Below are 20741 nucleotides of genomic sequence, written 5' to 3'. Positions count from 1 at the left end.
TGAAAACTTTTTTAACCTACAGAAGCATGATACTGTTACGAAGTCTGATATATCAGCACATTGTAATGACCAATTTCCAAACACAAATTTTAGTTATGTGTCAGTCATATTGTTATATACTGAAGTTCTGCATTGTATAAATTTCTGACACAGTAGATTGGAACCCAATAAGAGCAGACAGGATCTATTTTCACTAGGTACTTCAAATAAAAATTTACAAATACAGGACTAGTAAAGAAGGTTTGGAAAATCCTGGCAGCCAGAGCAGGTGAGTCTGCTGCTTTGCTGGCTGCCTCATGGCAGTCAACATGTAAAATTTACCAGAGAATTTTTATGCTTCCTTTAATATTTTAGGGACTCATGAGAGAAAATAAAATTATATGTAATATAAACATTTTATTTACATAGTGGTCTTTACAGAAAGGATTTTAGACATTTACAAGAAAAAACAGCTTTTAAACAACTTTTGACATTAATTACCTTGCTCAGTTTCAAATCTGTGGAAATAACATAGAAGGATTCTTCTGAAATTTCATGTACAGAATAGTGATGCATTACTTTTCTGAGTTGTTGCAATGAACAGACTAAGATAACTTTTATATGTTGTCACTATATAAAGGTATGTGGTAGAGTAGCAATGAGTATACCTACCACAATTTCAGACAAGTATTACTTTAAAACAATGAAGTAACGCAAATCTTATCTCTATTGTAATGCAAATCATATGATATATGGTAAGGCACATTTACGTTACTTGTACAAAAAGTTCTTATGAGGAAAAGAGAACCTTAACTTTTTGTTTCCAAAACATTTTTATTAGTTAACTGAAATCAGCTTTTTTCTGACTTTATCATAACAGGTACATATAATTTGCCCAGATTTTAAAACTATTCATACAAAAATACATCTTCCCTTCCACACAGAATACTTGCAGTTCCTTTGGTTTATGACTAGGTATACTCCCTTGTCACATTTCTGTGAAACAGCATATACATAACTTTATAGCAAAAGCACATGAAAATGGCCTATCAAGTTGGTCCATACTGCATACTTTTTACTGAGAACATCTGATGAGTATTGAAGATATATTGTCAATCACAGGTCATAAAAAAGTTAATATACTCGCGAAGTATGCTCTCAAATCATAATTTAAGTATCTTCTTCACATAAAATTTTGAAAGTATTGTTTGAGTTAAATAATTTATGTTTTATATATACAGTGGTAATTTTTATGTCTGTAATTTGTAACACATTAGACTGATAGTTATGTTCCAGCTCATTCCAAAAAATTATGTAATTTGTCACACAACAGTCGTGTCAACGTGTGGATCTAATTCAAATGTTTAATTAATACATCAGTGAAAACTGGACAGCATTCTTTCATTTTGCAAGCTGGTGAAGTAGCACATCAAATATCTGTAGTATATATATCTGACTTCCACTAGTCCATGAGCAGCTCACAGTGGAATGATAGATTCCATTTGATGTGCATTGAGCTGTGTTTTAAATACATAAGTTAATCACAAGCATTCCACTGATACCAAATATTGCTCTTTGTTTTAGTGCATACAGTCACTATAATATTGCACAAATTCTTTTGGAAGGTGGAGGTTTCTTCATTACTGCATGGATTGCCTCAATGAAAACTTCTTCAAGCCCCTCACTGTCTTTCGCTGAACATTCCACGTACCGATAGGCACGGATTCTCTTCTTCATCTGCTTTGCTTCAGTAACTGATATTGTGTTTTCAACTTCATTCCGCAAGTCCATTTTAGTGCCTAAGAAAAACAAAGAGAGAAAAAAAAAAAACATTTAAAATATTTGCAAATGAACATAAAAATGATGATTCTTAGGTACTAAATTTATATCATATATAAGAGTCGTTCAATAAGCAATGCAACACATTTTTTCCTTTGCTAATTTCAGTAGTAAAAATGCAGAATTTGTTGGAATATTCCCTCTTCAGCTCTTATAGTTTCATGAAGTTCCAATAATGTATGTAGCCTTCAAAATGGAGTCTCTAACGGGGGTGTGTTCCAAGCAGAAAGCTATCACTGGGCTTCTTTTGGCAGAAAACCAGATAATGGCAGATATTCATAGGTGCTTGCAGAATGTCTACGGAGACCTGACAGTGAACAAAAGCATGGCGAGTCATAGGGTGAAATGTCTGTCATCATTGCAACAAGGCCATGCACAGCTGTGATTCCTGTAATGTTGGAACGTGTGGTCACTCTCATTCGAGGTGATTGGCAGATCACAATTAAACACTTTGTTGCTCAACTGGACATCTTCGTTGGTAGTGCTGACATATTTGTCCATTAGTTAGTGTACTCAAATGTACTGTAATGTCTGAATTTGGTATGAAAAGATAGGGATTTGAATTTGTAAGGGTTTTAGCATAGTCTGAATGCTGTCTCTGTTATTCTGGCTCTTTCTCTACTGCCACCTTCTCACTGGTGTTTCAGATGAAAATATCACCTAGATGAACTTTTGCATTCTTTTACTTCTTGTTTGTGTTCTCTGCTGTTTCTTTTAGCACTTCAGTTTTTTGGTCCCAGTGCCCAGATTTTTTACAAGAAGAATACTAGATTCTCCATAAAGGTGAGAGATTTAAATTTAAGCTCAGTGTTTTGATAGCCTAATCTGATTCTGTCTGGAATATTATGTTGCTTCATTTCTTTCTGTTATTTTGAAATTAACTTTTCCAAGATACCATTAAGCATAATTTTTGCATTCCTGTTTTGATATCAAATCGCTCTGAGGCACTCCAAAGAATTTAACTTATTAGGTGTTCATTAATGTTTGTTGTACAAATGCTCTTGTATTTTCCTATTTCCCAAACTCTTTCAGCACATTTATAAGAATGTCTCAATCAATGGAGTCATAAGAGTCAAGATCAGCTTATTACCTCCTGTTAGCATCTTGGTTTTGATCAAGATCTTAAGGATAAAGATATGTTCTGCACATTACCACCCTTTACTGAATTCTGCTTGGCTTAATCAGTGCTTCTTGGAAAGTTGGATTATTCATCAGAATTTCACATGTGGCCAGATGGTCACAATTCATATTACTATATTAAATTCACTTTAAGTACAAACAGTTTAACAATAGTTGTTACTAATGTAGTGTTTAACAGCTGCACTTTATTAATGTGTACTGAGACTTTTCGCATCCCTAAAGGTTCTCCTTCATGATAGAGTGCACATAATATGATGAACATATTAATTAATTTTGCTACCAAAGTATGAGTTTGTGATGTGTGTCCCTGAACCATAACCGCCATAGTTTCTTATGATTCAAAAAATTACCTAAACTCATTGTAGCTAACAAATTCCATAACAAATTATAGGATTGTGTCTGTATTTATGTAAGTGGAACACAATGAGTACAGGAGCCTCAGCAAAAGGAATATAAAAACTGAAAGGAAGAAAGAGCTTGGTGATATTTCTTCAGAAACCATAATGTAAGTAATTGACAGACTAGAGTACAGAAAGCAGTGTGATGTGAATGCAGGAGACAGGGACAATATGATTTAGTGCTAATGTTGAGAGTAATCTTTCCAAAAGATTCTTCTAACTGTGTTTAAATCACTCTACTGCATGTTACTTTGTATATTACAATGTATCTACATCTACATCCATACTCCGCAAGCCACCTGACGGTGTGTGGCGGAGGGTACCTTGAGTACCTCTATCGGTTCTCCCTTCTATTCCAGTCTCGTATTGTTCGTGGAAAGAAGGATTGTCGGTATGCTTCTGTGTGGGCACTAATCTCTCTGATTTTATCCTCATGGTCTCTTCATGAGATATACGTAGGAGGGAGCAATATACTGCTTGACTCTTCGGTGAAGGTATGTTCTCGAAACTTCAACAAAAGCCCGTACCGAGCTACTGAGCGTCTCTCCTGCAGAGTCCTCCACTGGCGTTTATCTATCATCTCCGTAACGCTCTCACAATTACTAAATGATCCTGTAACGAAGAGCGCTGCTCTCCGTTGGATCTTCTCTCTCTTCTATCAACCCTATCTGGTACGGATCCCACACTGCTGAGCAGTATTCAAGCAGTGGGCGAACAAGCGTACTGTAACCTACTTCCTTTGTTTTCGGATTGCATTTCCTTAGGATTCTTCCAATGAATCTCAGTCTGGCATCTGCTTTACCGACGATCAACTTTATATGATCATTCCATTTTAAATCACTCCTAATGCGTACTCCCAGATAATTTATGGAATTAACTGCTTCCAGTTGCTGACCTGCTATTTTGTAGCTAAATGATAAGGGATCTATCTTTCTATGTATTCGCAGCACATTACACTTGTCTACATTGAGATTCAATTGCCATTCCCTGCACCATGCGTCAATTCGCTGCAGATCCTCCTGCATTTCAGTACAATTTTCCATTGTTACAACCTCTCGATACACCACAGCATCATCTGCAAAAAGCCTCAGTGAACTTCCGATGTCATCCACAAGGTCATTTATGTATATTGTGAACAGCAACGGTCCTATGACACTCCCCTGCGGCACACCTGAAATCACTCTTACTTCGGAAGACTTCTCTCCATTGAGAATGACATGCTGCATTCTGTTATCTAGGAGCTCTTCAATCCAATCACACAATTGGTCTGATAGTCCATATGCTCTTACTTTGTTCATTAAACGACTATGGGGAACTGTATCGAACGCCTTACGGAAGTCAAGAAACACGGCATCTACCTGGGAACCCGTGTCATTGGCCCTCTGAGTCTCGTGGACGAATAGCGCGAGCTGGGTTTCACACGACCGTCTTTTCAAAACCCATGCTGATTCTTACAGAGTAGATTTCTAGTCTCCAGAAAAGTCATTATACTCGAACATAATACGTGTTCCAAAAGTCTACAACTGATCGACGTTAGAGATATAGGTCTACAGTTCTGCACATCTGTTCGACGTCCCTTCTTGAAAACGGGGATGACCTGTGCCCTTTTCCAATCCTTTGGAACGCTACGGTCTTCTAGAGACCTACGGTACACCGCTGCAAGAAGGGGGCAAGTTCCTTTGCATACTCTGTGTAAAATGAAACTGGTATCCCATCAGGTCCAGCGGCCTTTCCTCTTTTGAGCGATTTTAATTGTTTCTCTATCCCTCTGTCGTCTACTTCGATATCTACCATTTTGTCATCTGTGCGACAATCTAGAGAAGGAACTACAGTGCAGTCTTCCTATGTGAAACAGCTTTAGAAAAAGACATTTAGTATTTCGGCCTTTAGTCTGTCATCATGTGTTTCAGTAGCATTTTGGTCACAGAGTGTCTGGACATTTTGTTTTGATCCACCTACCGCTTTGACATAAGACCAAAATTTCTTAGGATTTTCTGCCAAGTCAGTACACGGAACTTTACTTTTGAATTCATTGAACGCCTCTCGCATAGCCCTCCTCACACTACATTTCGCTTCGAGTAATTTTTGTTTGTCTGCAAGGCTTTGGTATGTTTATGTTTGCTGTGAAGTTCCCTTTACTTCCGCAGCAGTTTTCTAACTCAGTTGTTGTACCACGGTGGCTCTTTTCCACCTCTTACGATCTTGCTTGGCACATATAATCATCTAACGCATATTTTACGATGGTTTTGAACTTTGTCCACTGATCCTCAACGCTATCTGTACTTGAGACAAAAATTTTGTATTGAGCCGTCAGGTACTCTGTAATCTGATTTTTGTCACTTTTGCTAAACAGAAAAATCTTCCTACCTTTTTTAATATTTCTATCTATGGCTGAAATCATCGATGCAGTAACCGCTTTATGATCGCTGATTCCCTGTTCTGCGTTAACTGTTTCAAATAGTTTGGGTCTGTTTGTCACCAGAAGGTCTAATATGTTATCGCCACGGGTCGGTTCTCTGTTTAACTCCTCAAGGTAGTTTTCAGATAAAGCACTGAAAAAAATTTCACTGGATTCTTTGTCCCTGCCACCCGTTATGAACGTTTGAGTCTCCCAGTCTATATCCGGCAAATTAAAATCTCCGCCCAGAACTATAACATGGTGGGGAAATCTACTCGAAATATTTTCCAAATTATCCTTTAGGTGCTCAGCCGCAACAGCTGCTGAGCCAGGGGGCCTATAGAGACATCCAAATACCATGTCTGAGCCTACTTTAACTGTGACCTTCACCCAAATTATTTCACATTTCGGATCTCTGTCAATTTCCTTCGATACTATTGCACTTCTTATCACTATAAACGCGCCTTCCCCTTCACTGTCCAGTCTGTCTCTGCTGTATACATTCCAATCTGAGTTTAGGATTTCATTACTGTTTACGTCTGGTTTCAGCCATGTGAAGAAATTCAACTGATTCAAAAACTAGAAAATGCATGAAAGTAAGTTCCACAGGGGTGTGCATCTAATTTTAGCTGCACAGGGACACATTTGATGGTTGTAAATAATAACAGTGGTGTTCATTTCATACTTTGGAAGCAAAATTACATAATTGTATATATGTGGGGTGGGGGGATAAAAATGATGTAATGTTGAAATTGAATAAACAGATTTTGTTTTGATTTTTCAAGCTCCGACTTTTACTACAGTGGCGCTTAGGACAGTTAATTAGTGGGTGCTACGGTGTCACACTGGAAGTGTGGTGCGCTGTGGAGGTGTGGAGGGTGGGTGGCAGGAAGAATTTTGACTTACACATGGTGACATAGAGGGAGGAAATTCCAAAATGTTGGTGCAGATACAGTGAACAATCAAACTGTATGGCTACAGCGTAGTAGGGAGGGGAATAGTCAATTTTACTTGTGCCAAAGTACCTCGAAGGAGATAAATGCAAGCTATGGGATGGCTGCTAGATGCATAGATCAGATTAAAATTGTGCTACCTTTGGCATCACATACTCTATAGTGAATATTTTTAAGCAAAAACATTTGAAACTCCTGAAGTAACATAGCAAGTGTCACTTAAATGTGAAATAAGTTTAATTAATGGGATCTAAAGAATTAAAGACCAGCAAGGAACCTTGTACAAATCACTGAATTTAATTGCTGTAAAATAATTAGACAAAGGATACTTATTTTCTTGACAATGAAAGTTAAAATGGTTCAATGCTTCTTGCTCATACCCAATGATTCAATTACGATGCACAGTTTTTATCAGTGGGAATTAACTTTGTACAACTGACTTGTATATGATACAGATTCTTTAATACTGCATAGGTTTTGTGCAGTTATGAGTGCCTGCAAAAATAATTTTAATTTATACAGTATAATGATTTCTTACCAACTAAAACTATTGGCACATTAGGGCAATGATGGTGCACCTCAGGATACCACTTTGAGGCAATATTCTCAAAAGAGCTTCGACTGTTGATTGAGAAGCAAAGGAGGAAGCAGTCCGTCTGAAAAGGTTAAACAGAAATAAATAAATAACTCATTATGGCAGATGGATTGGCCCATACTGAAAGGGCCTCAGTCCACTTGAGTGACTTTTGAACAAAATGAAAGAAAATGGCAATTTAATTTTCGTAGAACGTCTCTTAAGTTTTAAAAAATATTTTTTTATAGCAACCAATAAGCTTAATATTATTTTGTAACATTACTTGATTTTAGAATGTTAGGCTAGTGTGGGTGCTGATATAAAAAGTATGGGCTGAGGCTCTTTCTGCATCAAAATTATAATTTTAATGCAATTAATTAATTTTTGTGGATATGTCTGCCAGAATACACAGAAAAACCACTGAAACCCTGAATTGGTGGACTACACAGTTAATATGAAAGAAATTGTATGTATCATCAGATATTACCGTTAAATGCAGTCATCATACAACATTATTAGTAACTCCTTCCAATATTTACATGGTCTTTAAAATTTGTAATTTCCAAACCCATAAACTGTAATCATTAAGTTTTGTGGAAAAGCACTAGTCATTTCATTTTCGTACACTGGGCAGTCATCAAGTTCATCATAAAATTATTTATACTTTTCAGGTGTGTAATAGCTATCAACTTGGCATATTTTATTGGGACCACCATGCTGGTAGGTAGACAGGGTACGGGTCATTGTGGTTGAGCCGCAGAAAGTATGATTGATCATACCATCTTTGGCAACGCTGCAACTTGCACAATAGATGAAATGCTTGAAGACAAGAAGTCATTTCCAGGTCCTGAGTAGCCCTTCTCCGACTAGCTTCTTTGGTAGGCATTTTTTTTTAAATAGAACATTTGTAACAGCAACAGTTACAATAACTTGCTTATATTAATATTTAGTACACTGCCATAGCATAACTTACAAGAATAATATTGAGCTGCAGGCAGTACAACAAAGAGACTGCTAAATATGTGAGCTTTCAGCCAAAAGGCCTTCTTATAACATAGAGAAAAAAAGACACACACACATTCACGCAAGCACAATACACTCGTATGACCACTACCTCTGGCCCCTCTTGGTTGGATGGAATCTTGCCTTTGTAAAGCAGATGGTCTCATAAACAGCTCCTATCTCAGGCATGAAAATAACCTCAGAATGGGGGGAAACAACAAATGAAGGGCCACGAAGATTGGTACTGAGTTCAATCCTGTTTCTAACCTACAAAAATGTTCTAACGATTTTCTAGGGCAATTCAAAAACTGTTGAGTTTGTTGTTGACACAAGCAAACTCATCAATGGCCATACCTCAGCTTTAGCAGAGACAACCCAATGATAACTGCACAAACCTACAAGTGGTTCACAGTTAACAGTCGTCGTGGCTGAGCCACTGAAAGTACGTTTGATCATACCATCTTTGGCAACAATGCAACCACACAACTTGCATGATAGATGAAATGCTTCAAGACAAGAAGTCATTTTCTGGTCCTGAGTAGCCCTTCTCCGACTAGCTTCTTTGATAGGCAGGTCTTTTTTTGAAGAAGATTTGGAACAGCAACAATTACAATAACTTGCTTATCTTAATATTTAGCATAACTTACAAGAACAATGTTGAGCTGCAGACAGTACAACAGAGAGACTCATATTATGCAATTTGAAATAAACAATAATAACCTTTTAACACCAGAATAGGCATTAATGGTCATGAATAAAGTACAGTGAGTAAAATTCTTACATGTGCAGTTGGACAAAAAGTTAAAATAGAGTCAACACATGGACAAACTAATCATGAAGCTCATTTCAGTGTGTTGTGCGCTTAGAGTCATCTTGAGCCATATTCTGCATATTTTCACTCCCTGTATTAATAAAATTTCTCAGGCTTCCAGCTGCATCAGGTGGTTAAAATACTAAGAGCTATTGACTGAGCTCTCCTCAGCCATTGTCAAGTGGTAAATAACTGTAGCATCACTGTGGTCTTGCTGTTATATAGCTGCATTGCTCTGTGACATCACGGATGCTCTCTCCCTCATCAACGGTGGTAATGTTCCCCCCTCCCTCCCCCCCACCCTCACCTCCACAGCCATCACCCTGCTTCAACCTCACGATGGCCACATCCCAGGCTGTGCTGAGCTGCAAACCACCATCCTTGTTGATGGTGTTTTCCTATTTTTTTTATTTCTGCCATTTCTTTTACGATGCTATCCTAAAATCCTTTAGTACTCATAATGACAAATGTTTTGTCAATTTTTGAAAGTGTGTTCGGCATGGCTGTTTCTTCAGGATAGTGCAGGCATAAGCATGAGAGGTGCTTATGCCTTCATTATCCTGAAATATCAGCCATGGCAGAATACACTTTATAAAATCAACGCCGAATCCTATTCAGTGAAACATCTGTCATTAAGAGGACAAAGGGATTTTGGGACAGCATCATAAAAGAAGCAGTGGAAATAAAAAAAAAGAGTCTGGAAACACCATCAACAAGGACAGTGGTTTGCAGCTCAGCACAGCATGGGACGTGGCCATTGTGAGGTTGAAGCAGGGTGATGGATGTGGGCGAGGGGGGGGGGGGGGGGGTGGGATTACCACATGCAGCTATATAACAGCAAGACTACAGTGATTACAGTTATTTACCACTTAACAATGGCTGAGGAGAGCTCTGTCGAAAGCTCATGGGATTTTTAACCACTGGCACAGCCGGTAGCCGAAGAAGATTTTATTAATTCTTATCACTGCGAGACCATGCATTCATACGCAGATGTTTGTTCAGCACAAGCTAGCGTAGGTAATTATACATCTTGTAGAAGGCTTTTTAAGGATCTTGGATTTATTACACTCTTCCCAACACATTTAATGCTTAATAGTTTTTGTTGTTGATAATAAAAATCAGTCTCAACTAAAATGTGATATACACAGTCACAATACAAGACATAAAAATAATTTTCATATACGTTTTGCTTCCTTATCATGGGTTGAGAATAGAATTATGTTGTCTGATGAGATGTTCAAGCAAGCTCCCGTCTAACATAAAAAAAAAAAAAAAAAAAAAAAAAAAAAAAAAAAAAAAAAAAAAAAAATTGTGAATCTCTGCCACTTCAAAAGAAATTTGAGAACTTATCTCGTTGGCCACTCTTCCTATGAACTATCTGAATAGTTAGAGCCAGGGATTTAAAATTTTTGCTAGCTACATGGCAAGTAACAGTGTTTGTTGTTGTCTGGAATACAAATATGCTGCTGAAATGAGGGTTTGTTCAGTTTTTAAAATAAATGACATGTTGCTCTTGGCAACACAAACTGTTTGTATACAATATTCAACACTCTCCTGCAATATTCATATTTTATTATTGAATCAAAGTATGTCTGCTGCCTGATCTCATGGTGAAATGTACTTCTACGTTGACATTTTTCTCACTAACTAATTTAAGGTGGGCTTCGGAAGGTGAATCCTGGGCTGCTGGAGCAACATTAACAGCATAAGTTACATCTGAATGTCTGCCTGTGTCTGTATATGTGTGGATGGAGATATATATATAAATGAAAACAAAGATTCTGTAACTTACCGAATGAAAGCATTGATACGTTGATAAAAACAATAACAAACACACACACAAATTTCAAGCTTTCGCAACCCACGGTTGCTTCATCAGGAAAGAGGGAAAGACGAAAGGATGTGGGTTTTAAGGGAGAGGGTAAGGAGTCATTCCAATCCCAGGAGCGGAAAGTCTTACCTTGGGGGGAAAAAGGGACAGGTATACACTTGCGCGCGCGCGCGCGCACACACACACACACACACACACACACACACACACACGCATATCCATCCGCACATAACAGACACAAGTAGACATATAAGCATATGATATATGTTACAGAATCTTTGTTTTTAGATTATTTTTCCACGGGGAATGTTTCCCTCTATTATATATGTATATATATCCCGTTATCCACCAGGCCTCAATCTCCGCTAATTTCAAGTTGCCGCCACTCATACCTCACCTGTCATTCAACAACATCTTTGCCTCTGCACTTCCGCCGACTGACATCTCTGCCCAAACCCTTTGCCTCTGAATATGTCTGCTTGCGTCTGTATATGTGTGGATGGATATGTGTGTGTGTATGCGAGTGTATACCCGTCCTTTTTTTCCCCCTATGGTAAGTCTTTCCACTCTCAGGATTGGAATGACTCCTTACACTCTCCCTTAAAACCCACATCCTTTCGTCTTTCCCTCTCCTTCCCTCTTTCCTGATGAAGCAACCTTGGGTTGCGAAAGCTTGAAATTTGTGTGTGTGTGTTTGTGTGCTTTTTATTGTGTCTATCTACCAGCACTTTCCTGTTTGGTAAGTCACAGCATCTTTGTTTTTTATATATGTTCTCAATGTTAAATACATGAAACTGTCGGTAATCTCTCAGTAAGAGAGCTGGTCGTGAATCACCTGATAGCCATCCAGATTCAAATAGGAATGATATTGAACTTGATCACTCATACCATACATTGCCAACACACTTTTCGTTATGTGGTTTGGTTACTCTTCACAAAATTTTCAAATATTTGGATTTGAAGGCCACTTCACTTACCACAACAGCAAACTCTTCTTGTAATTGTTTTGATACAGTGAACCATTTCATCATGTCCCATTTAGCAATCCATTACCCACATGAAAGGAAAGGGTTACATTTTCATTAAAATACACACATGGTTCAGCACTGCTCTCCTCTGAAGGTGATTTCTTTAGATGTTCTTTCAAACACTCAACATTTGGCTGTTTGTGTCAACCCATACATGCTTTGAAGCAGTCTATACACATTACCTGTATCATCAACTTAATATTGTGGCTGATGTAGGTAAATTTCTTCCTGCAACATACTATTCATGAATGTCGTTTTAACATCAAATTGTTTAATGTTCCAATTTCATTGAACAGCACATGCAAAGAGGTTCTTATTGTTTCAGATCTATCCACAGGTCTAAATGGTTCAGAGAAATCAATTCCGGGCCTCTGACTAAATCTTTCTACAACTAATCTTGCCTTTTAGCAGACATTATCATTGTTATTATTCAGTTTTATTGCAAACACCCATCACTTACCAGTAGCTACCCTTCCAACTGGTAAATCAACAGTTTCCAAGTACAAAACTTCTGATGTGAATGCGTTTCTTCTTCCATTGCAACTTTCCAATTTTCTATATCTGAAGACTTCACTGCTTCATCATAGTCTTTGGCAATTTCCCTCAGCATCATCACCCTTAGATGCTCAGGTTCATTATGGTAGCTCACAGACCTAATCGTTTCTCTATTCTTCAAAACTTGATGTCCATCAATATTTTCAGCTCCACTTAAAGAGATGTCATTTTCATCTTAAAACACTTCAACATCATGATCCAGTCCTATAATACAGGGTGAGCACAAAGTCTTGCCCTGATTATAAAAATTTATTACAGAATAACCGTTTGACATAATAATTTACATTTGATGTTGTTACATAGGTTAGTGTTACTAGTTTTTTTTTTTTTAAGATCACTTACGTTAGTAAGCCTCAACATGTGCTCCCTTGGTAGCTCGGAGAATTATTTTCTTCCAACGTTCCTCCTCATTCAAATTAGACAGTATCGCTTGTGTAAAATCACCCATAGTGGAGGTGTCAACTAACTTTATAAAAGCACTTTTCAGCAGTTGTTTTAACATTTCATTCTTGTATCGTATGTCTCGGCTGACAAGTGCTGAATGAATGCCTGTCTGGAAGGTATATATGATAGCTATGGGCTTCTTGTCCAGCTATATAACTTTTCCAAAATTTGGCATCAAACTATTTCTGTTTGTGTGTTGCAATGCAAATGAAACATCGTGCTCTAGAGACTTTCAAACCATCAGACTGAATTTTCTTTCTCAAAAATAATTCAGTTTGTGTTTTCTTTTAACCCTTCTTGGCCTAGTTTGGTTAAGAGCATAAGTCACAGGCAAGTACAACTTCACCCCACAATGCTTTTGGAGTACACCTTGCTATCCGAAGCCACAGATGTACCATCTCACAGATAATTCTGTTCTCACATTTAGTAACTTCATTTTGCTGTGATGTTTACAGCACAGTCAGAGGATGTTTGAACCAACAGACTCAGCATATCTTTTACATTGCAGTTATTAAACACCATGCCACAATGTTTTCACCATCTACATAAATATTCCTAACTTCTTTCTAACCTTATCTTTTGCCATAACAGATGTATCACTCTTGAACCAGATAAATCATCCTTAAAAACAAGAAAATGTCAATAGCCATCTAAATCCTTTCTTCCATTGGAGCGTAGACATTGGTGAAGACTAACTCTTGTGGGCTACTTGATTTATAGACTCATTTACCAAAAGCTAGCTGTTGTATTTCATCTACCATACAATCTTCGTAAAATTTACTTTGACTTTTACATTGATACTATGTGCTGTCAGGAATGATTGTACATGGCATTTACTTTGGTGCCCAAATCTTTCTCGAGATATTTGAAGAGTATCAGCAGCTTCTTTTGCAACAAAAGACTTTTCTTGCTCAATTCTGAAACCATTTCACTGCCAAACAGTCAAGTTCATTCTTGCTTTCAGATAGAGGAACAGCAATTGGTATGTTGTTTCTGTGAAACAACCATATTTTACCACTGTTTTTGGTGTTTTGATCAATGTCTTTTTCTCCAGCCTTTCTAACATAAAATAAGTTAGAAGGGGCAGTGAAGTGAAAATGAAACAAATGGAAAAAAGTTTATTATTTCAAAAGTAATCATCATAACTGCATGAGTGCTTTCCAGCGAAACTTCTGCAGCACAACTGAAACAAACTTGGCAAAATGGGTGTCCATCAGAGTATGCTGCAGGAGTTTCTGTGGGAAGCCCTTACACATTCTCTATAAAGTTCCAATCTCTTCTTATGTGATTTAAATATCTTTGGAGCCCTGAAGGAAGACATTAATGGCTGTCGATTAGCTTTGGATGAAGAATTGCATGTCATTCTTGTCCAACTTTTTCCATCAAAAGTTTCATAATCTGTATGACCATTTCCCAATATTTTGATGTGCACATTATTCTTAGCATTGTCTACTTTCTTTGCTGTATCAAAAGGATTGTACAAAACATACCAATCTCGACAGTTTGTTTCATAATGTGTAGCACCATTATCAACATATTATTCGTCACACACTGATATATCTACATTTGCAGGTAATTCAGACATCTTGGACATCATCTTTCTTGGACTTACTTGTGATGGTATTTTGATGGCTGATAACATTGCAGAACCACCACAAGCTAAGAGCTAAGACAGTTCCTGGGTAGGTGACCTTAACCTTTGCAAAACAGATTAAGTGCGTCTTAAATGCAGTCTTTTGAAAAGTGTCCTTATTTACCACAGAAAAAAACACTTTTTCTCATCTCATGTACTTGAATTTTGGTCTTTCTGCAAAATAACAATTTTATTTTTTCCCCACTGCTGTATTTAAATACTTCTTTTGGATTTGGAAAACATTGCAGTTGCTACATTTGTTTCATCTCTTCCTTTTATTCACAATTCATAATCCAGACACCTTTTCTGCAATTTATGCCATGTTTTGTCTTAAGGAAAATCAGATTTACCTATTGGTTTATTGCGTTTAGCCATATTTATTTGAACTTCATCAGATTTTGGTAAATGACCTTGCATACCACATGGCCATTCCCATTCCATATTATGAAACTTTTATCATAACAAGTCTATATTTTCTGCAGACTGACTTTCATAGAGCTTGAGCAACTATTCCCATACATCTTTTGGAGTTTCACATTGGCAACTTGAAGTAACTGTTTCGTATCTAGTGACAAAATGAGATTTTTTTCACTTTGGAGTTTACTTTTATCCAAGTAGCTAATTTTGCAACACAACCTTCAGGTTTACCTATCAGTTTATTGAGTTTAGCCATCTTTATTTAAACTTCATCAGATTTTGGTAAATGGCCTTGCACACTACATGGCCATTACCATTCCATATTCAAGTTCAAATAAAGATGGCTAAACTCGATAAACCAATGGGTAAACCTGAAGTTTGTGTTGCAATACCACTGACCACATCATTAACTGTGTCACATTCCAAAATAATGTTCATGAGAATTTGCCTCATTGTCCAGCTCTCTTCACCACTTAATTTTTTAATTTGTTTTATTTTATTTATTTTTATTTTTTCTCTCTCATGATTTTCTTCTTAGCCAGTCATGTCAATTGGAGTCATTTTCCTCTTCTGTGTCGTCTTTTAAATTTGCAAAGATGTTGAATGAGTTACAGGACCCAGCATTTATAGATATAAAAATATTTTCTTTGAAAAATACGATTGAAATCTGAAGAATACCTACATCCATATGTATGTCCATACCCTGCAAACCACCATGAGGTGCATGGCGGAGGGTACGTCCTACTGTACCAGTTATTAGGGTTCTTCCTGTTCCATTCACATATGGAGCATGGGAAGAATGGTTGTTTGAATGCGTCTGCACATGCAATAATTATTCTAATGTTATCCTCACAATCTCTATGTGAGCAGTATGTAGGGGGTTATGGTACATTCCTAGAGTTATTATTAAAAGCTGGTTCTTGAAACTTGATCAACAGACTTTCTCAGGATAGTTTATGTCTGTCTTCAAGAATCTGTCAATTCAGTTCCTTCAGTATCTCTATGACACCATGGATTACACAAACCTGTGACAATTCATGCTGCCCTTCTGTGTACACATTCAATATCCCTACACATTCAATATCCCCTGTTAGTCCTATCTGGTATGGGTCCCACATATATGAGCATTATTCTAGAACCATTCGCACGAGAGATTTGTAAGCGATCTCCTTTGTAGATTCATTGCACTTCCCCAATGTTTTACCAGCAAACCAACATCTACCACCTGCTTTATCCAGAACTGAACATTTGTGATCATTCCATTTCATACCCCTACATAGTGTTACAGCCAGGCATTTGTATGAGTTGGCTGATTACAACAGTGACTCATTGATATTATAGTTATAGGCTACTACATTATTTCATTTTTTTGAAGTGCAATACTTCACATTTCTAAACATTTAGAGGAAGTTGCCAAAATCTGCACCACTTCTAAATCAGACCAAGCTCTGACTGAATATTTATGCGATTTCTTTCAGATAGTACTTCATTATAGGTAACTGCATCATCTGCAAAAAGCCTGATTTTACTATTAATATTGTCTGCAAGGTAATTACTATACAACATGAACAGCAAGGGTCCCAACACACGTCCCTGCGGCACACCGAAAGTTACTTCTGTATCTGACAATGATGCTCTATCCAAGATAACATGTTGCATCCTTCATACCAAAAGGTTCTCAATCCAGTCACACATTTCAGCTGATACCCCCTATGATGGAACTTTTGACAACAAGCATAGGTGCAGTACTGAGTCAAATGCTTTCTGGACTGCCTTGGTCCAGGGCATTCAGTACATATGTGAGAAAAGTGTGAGCAGAGTTTCACATGATCAATGTGTCTGGAATCCATGTTGGTTGGCTTGGAGATGCTCATTCGTTTCAAAATACCTCTATGTTTGAATTCTAAATATGTTCTAAGATTCTACAACAAATCTGTGTCAAGGATATTGGTAGGTAGTTTTATGGATCACTTCTACCACCCTTCTTGTACATGGGTGTGACCTGTGACTTTTTTCCACAAACTGGGCACACCTGTCTGTTGAAGGGATCTGTGATAGATTATAGTTATAAGAGGGGATAACTTTGCCGCAAATGCAGTGTAGAATCTTAATGGGATTCCACTGGGCACAGGAATTGTGTTCAAACGATTTCAGCCATTTCTCAACATCACTGACACTAGTACGTCTTCATTAATCTTTTCTGTGGTACAAGGATTAAATTGGGGCAAATCTCCTGTGTTTTCTTTCTAAATGAACATTTAAAAACACAGTTAAGCATTTCAACTGTTGTGTTGCTTCCTTAAATTTCAGTTCCCGTCTCATTCACTAGGAACTGGACATGAACTGTTGTGCCACTAACAGCCTTTACATATGACCAGAATTTCATTGGGTTCTGTGAAATATCACTTGGCAATGTTCTGCTACAGTAGTCACTGAAAGCATCACACATTTCTCTCTTGACAACCAAACATGTTTCATTCAGCATCTCTCTGTCTATAGCCCTATGTTTTTTTAGACCTATTACGCAGTAATCTCTGTTTCTTTAGAAGTTTCTTTACAGTGACTGAATACAATGGAGGTTCCCTGCCATTATAAACTATTCTACTGAGTACATGTCTATTCAGTGCATGGTCAACTATTCCTTTCAACTTGATCCACAGTTCCTTCTACATGCTCCTGCCCTGTCGTGAAAGTTTCAGGTTCCTCATTGAGATATGACACTACTGATTTTTTACTAGTTTACTGAACATAAATATCTTCGTGCTTGTTTTAATTGTACTTTGTACTTTGGTAATCATTGTTGCCATGACCATATTATGGTCACTGATATCAATTTTGATGTGGACATCCTCAAGGAGGTCAGGTCTGTCTGTTGTCATCAGAGCCTATGTATTTCCATCATGAATGGAGTTCCTAACTATGTGTTCTAGGTAGCTTTCAGAGAAGGCATTTAATAAAATTTCACAGGATGTCTTATCATGCCACCACTACCTTTGTAATCAAGTAAATATTAAGCTACTAACAAAGATAAACATTAGCTATATAATAAAACAAAGAAGTCTGGAGCTTTTCTTAAGTGTGAATACCATTATACAGTGTATTGACAGTTTATTGATAATACAGTTTGAAGTTTCTATGATGTCTTTGTCACATGTTAATGTATATCTTGACTCATTTCACATCCCTGAAAGTTCTCCTCTTGATGGGATCTATGGGACACAATAAATTTATGAATGAAAATAAGTGATTCCATGCTGCTTTAATTCTGTGGCATAGTTCGACAGTCGCAGTGGCTAATGCATAAAGGTATGCTACTTTCTTATCAATATGTGCCAGAAGTTTTGAGTGGTTGAGAGAACAGTTGAATCGTTCTATATTGTGGTGGGACAGGACAGAACAACTGACATGCAGTCTTGTGGTATCTTGTTGAAAGTTAACTTCATGGAGATCTCAAAGATAGGGCACAGCCACAGGCCTCAAGCATCAGAAAAGTAAGAGCTTCTATCCATATTTCTGCCTCTATATGAACCAAAGGTGATTGTCATGTACCCACTGTATTGTTATGCTGGTCACAAAACCAAGCTTCATCTGAAAAGACAACATGGTGCCATTCCTGTGTCCAATGTTGTCAATGGCTACATCATTATTGGCACACCTGTATCTGATGCTGTGTCAAGAAAAGCCACAACAGTTGCCATGCTGACAGCCTGCATTGCTCCAGCCATCATCACATTGTGTACGTGGCCACTTGTGTTGCAGCAAATGAGCTGCATTCCTGACTCAAAATACACATTGTGTCTGTACAATCCTGCTAGTCTGAGTGAACAATGTGACTGCCTTCCCAGGTGCTAGTTGCAAGGCACCACTGAGATCCTGCATTACATGGAGTATCAGTTTTGTATGTGCGTGGCAGACATGGGATCCTGAGCCATGCAGGCTGCAATATTGCAGAGCATTACACTCCCGTCTTGCTCTGATCCTGCCACTATCAAATCTCAACAGATGCAGGTATACATTTCTCCTTAATTCACAGGATGTAACATGATCTCACAAACAAACAACATTCAAATACAACTGGCAACGAGAAACTTGCTGTGTGCCATTCCTGTGTCCAATCTTTCCTTGTGTATTGAATTTGGATGTCATTTCTCATACCTACTCAAAGTGATTGTGCTGAAATGTTAATCATTTCTGTAACCAACCATGTTGCACACTTCATGCCAGTCTGACATTTGTTACAAGCTGCTTTCATGATATTATGATTATAATAGCCAATAGTATAAATTACTTTACTCTGTACCCTCATTTGCTCACCACAAACTTTTCTGTCCATGAAAGGAATGCCTCACTCCATTACAAACCACTTTTTGTGACTATATACCTATAGTTTGATGTATTGGTTCCTCAGGCTTTACTCCTCAAATTCTGCTTCTTGCTGCTTCTTTTTCAGGTAAGTATATAAATCGCAATGCAAAAATACCCTTTCTTGGTGACACAATTCCACTTGGTGATTGCGAATTTTTGTCCATTGTTCCTAATATTTCAGGTGTTCAAGAATTCTGTTTTCATTAGTGTGATTGTTCTGTAAGCATTAAAAAGATTATCAGTTTCAAACTGCATGAAATAAATAGTGACTAACTATACATTTACTCCTTGCCTTATTATGGAGGCAGTTGCAAGCTCCTGACCACCCTCCCCCCCCCCCCCCCCCCCAAAAAAAAAAAAAAAAGTTTGTGGGCTGATTTATTGGAAACAGATACAGATGCACTGTTACTAGTAACATTTGGAAGCTGGTTGCCCACTCAAACTTTTAAATAGTGCTTCAATCCCATATCTCATATTAATAACAGAGTACTTACATTTGGATAAGACAAGGGTCTAAGTCTTTCATAGTCTTCCTGTCCAGCTGTGTCCCATAATGTCATGTTAAATTCTTGTCCATCAACAGTTATGTTGTCTGCATAATTATCAAACCTGTAAAATTGAAGTTATCTCGTCTGAAACAATTCTTCTACCATTTTATATTCGCAATATAAGATGTAACTAGTGTACATGATATCCTTGAATTAAGGCACAAAAATTGCCATACATAATTAATATAACTGGATAGCTAAAAGAAACTACTCACTAAGTGCAGCAGGAGAAAAAACATACAAAAAGTTCAAAAATATGTGCAAGCTTTTGGTGCTCGTGGCTCCTCCTTTTTGGCAGAAGGGTTGAAAGGGAAGAAAGAGGGGTGAACAAAAACGATTAGCAAGGTTTAAGAAACGTGACAGTTATGGGAAAGTTGCCCAGAACCCTGTGTCAGGGCAGACCTACTAGAAGGGGTGAGAAGGAAAGACTGATTGTTACAGACTGCATCCATCAAGATTTGAAAACTTAAAGGTGGAAAGAAGGCTAATAAATAAAGCAGAGATCACTGACAAAATATCATGCAAGAGTTAGTAAGACTGAAAGCTAAGTCCATTATATGTGGTAGAAGTGGAAGGGCGAGGGGAGGGGGGAGACAGGATAGATAGTTTCTGAGAAGAAATGCTGAGACCAACAAATTAAAAAAAAAATTAATGTAAATTAAGACTAGGTTGGTGGCAAGAATCAAGAACATGTAACAACAGTTCCCACCTGTGGAATTGTGGGAAACTGGTGTCTGGGGGAAGAATCCAGATGTTACATGTGGCACTGAGGTCACAACTACCATGTTGTGGAACATGCTCTGCAATAGGATGATGTGTGCTGCCA

At 37.6% G+C, this 20741-nt stretch overlaps 1 protein-coding gene across 4 annotated transcripts in view; it reads right to left on the bottom strand.

Moving 5' to 3' along the window:
* Positions 1-379: 379 nt before the first annotated feature.
* The window catches only part of LOC124777424 (ras-like GTP-binding protein RhoL), a 325071-nt gene continuing 304709 nt past the window's right edge, over positions 380-20741 (bottom strand). For all 4 annotated transcript variants that reach the window (XM_047252824.1, XM_047252823.1, XM_047252821.1 and 1 more), the window contains 3 exons: positions 19862-19976; positions 7246-7363; positions 380-1778 (listed from right to left, as the gene is read on the bottom strand). In XM_047252824.1, the coding sequence (XP_047108780.1) occupies positions 1576-1778; positions 7246-7363; positions 19862-19976 (436 nt within the window). In that variant the 3' untranslated portion in view covers positions 380-1575. The remainder of the gene's footprint in view (positions 1779-7245; positions 7364-19861; positions 19977-20741) is intronic.

The sequence above is a fragment of the Schistocerca piceifrons genome, chromosome 2 (assembly GCF_021461385.2).
Source record: "Schistocerca piceifrons isolate TAMUIC-IGC-003096 chromosome 2, iqSchPice1.1, whole genome shotgun sequence".
In the NCBI taxonomy this organism is placed as follows: domain Eukaryota; kingdom Metazoa; phylum Arthropoda; class Insecta; order Orthoptera; family Acrididae; genus Schistocerca; species Schistocerca piceifrons.
This window is presented reverse-complemented; position numbering and strand designations above follow the sequence as displayed.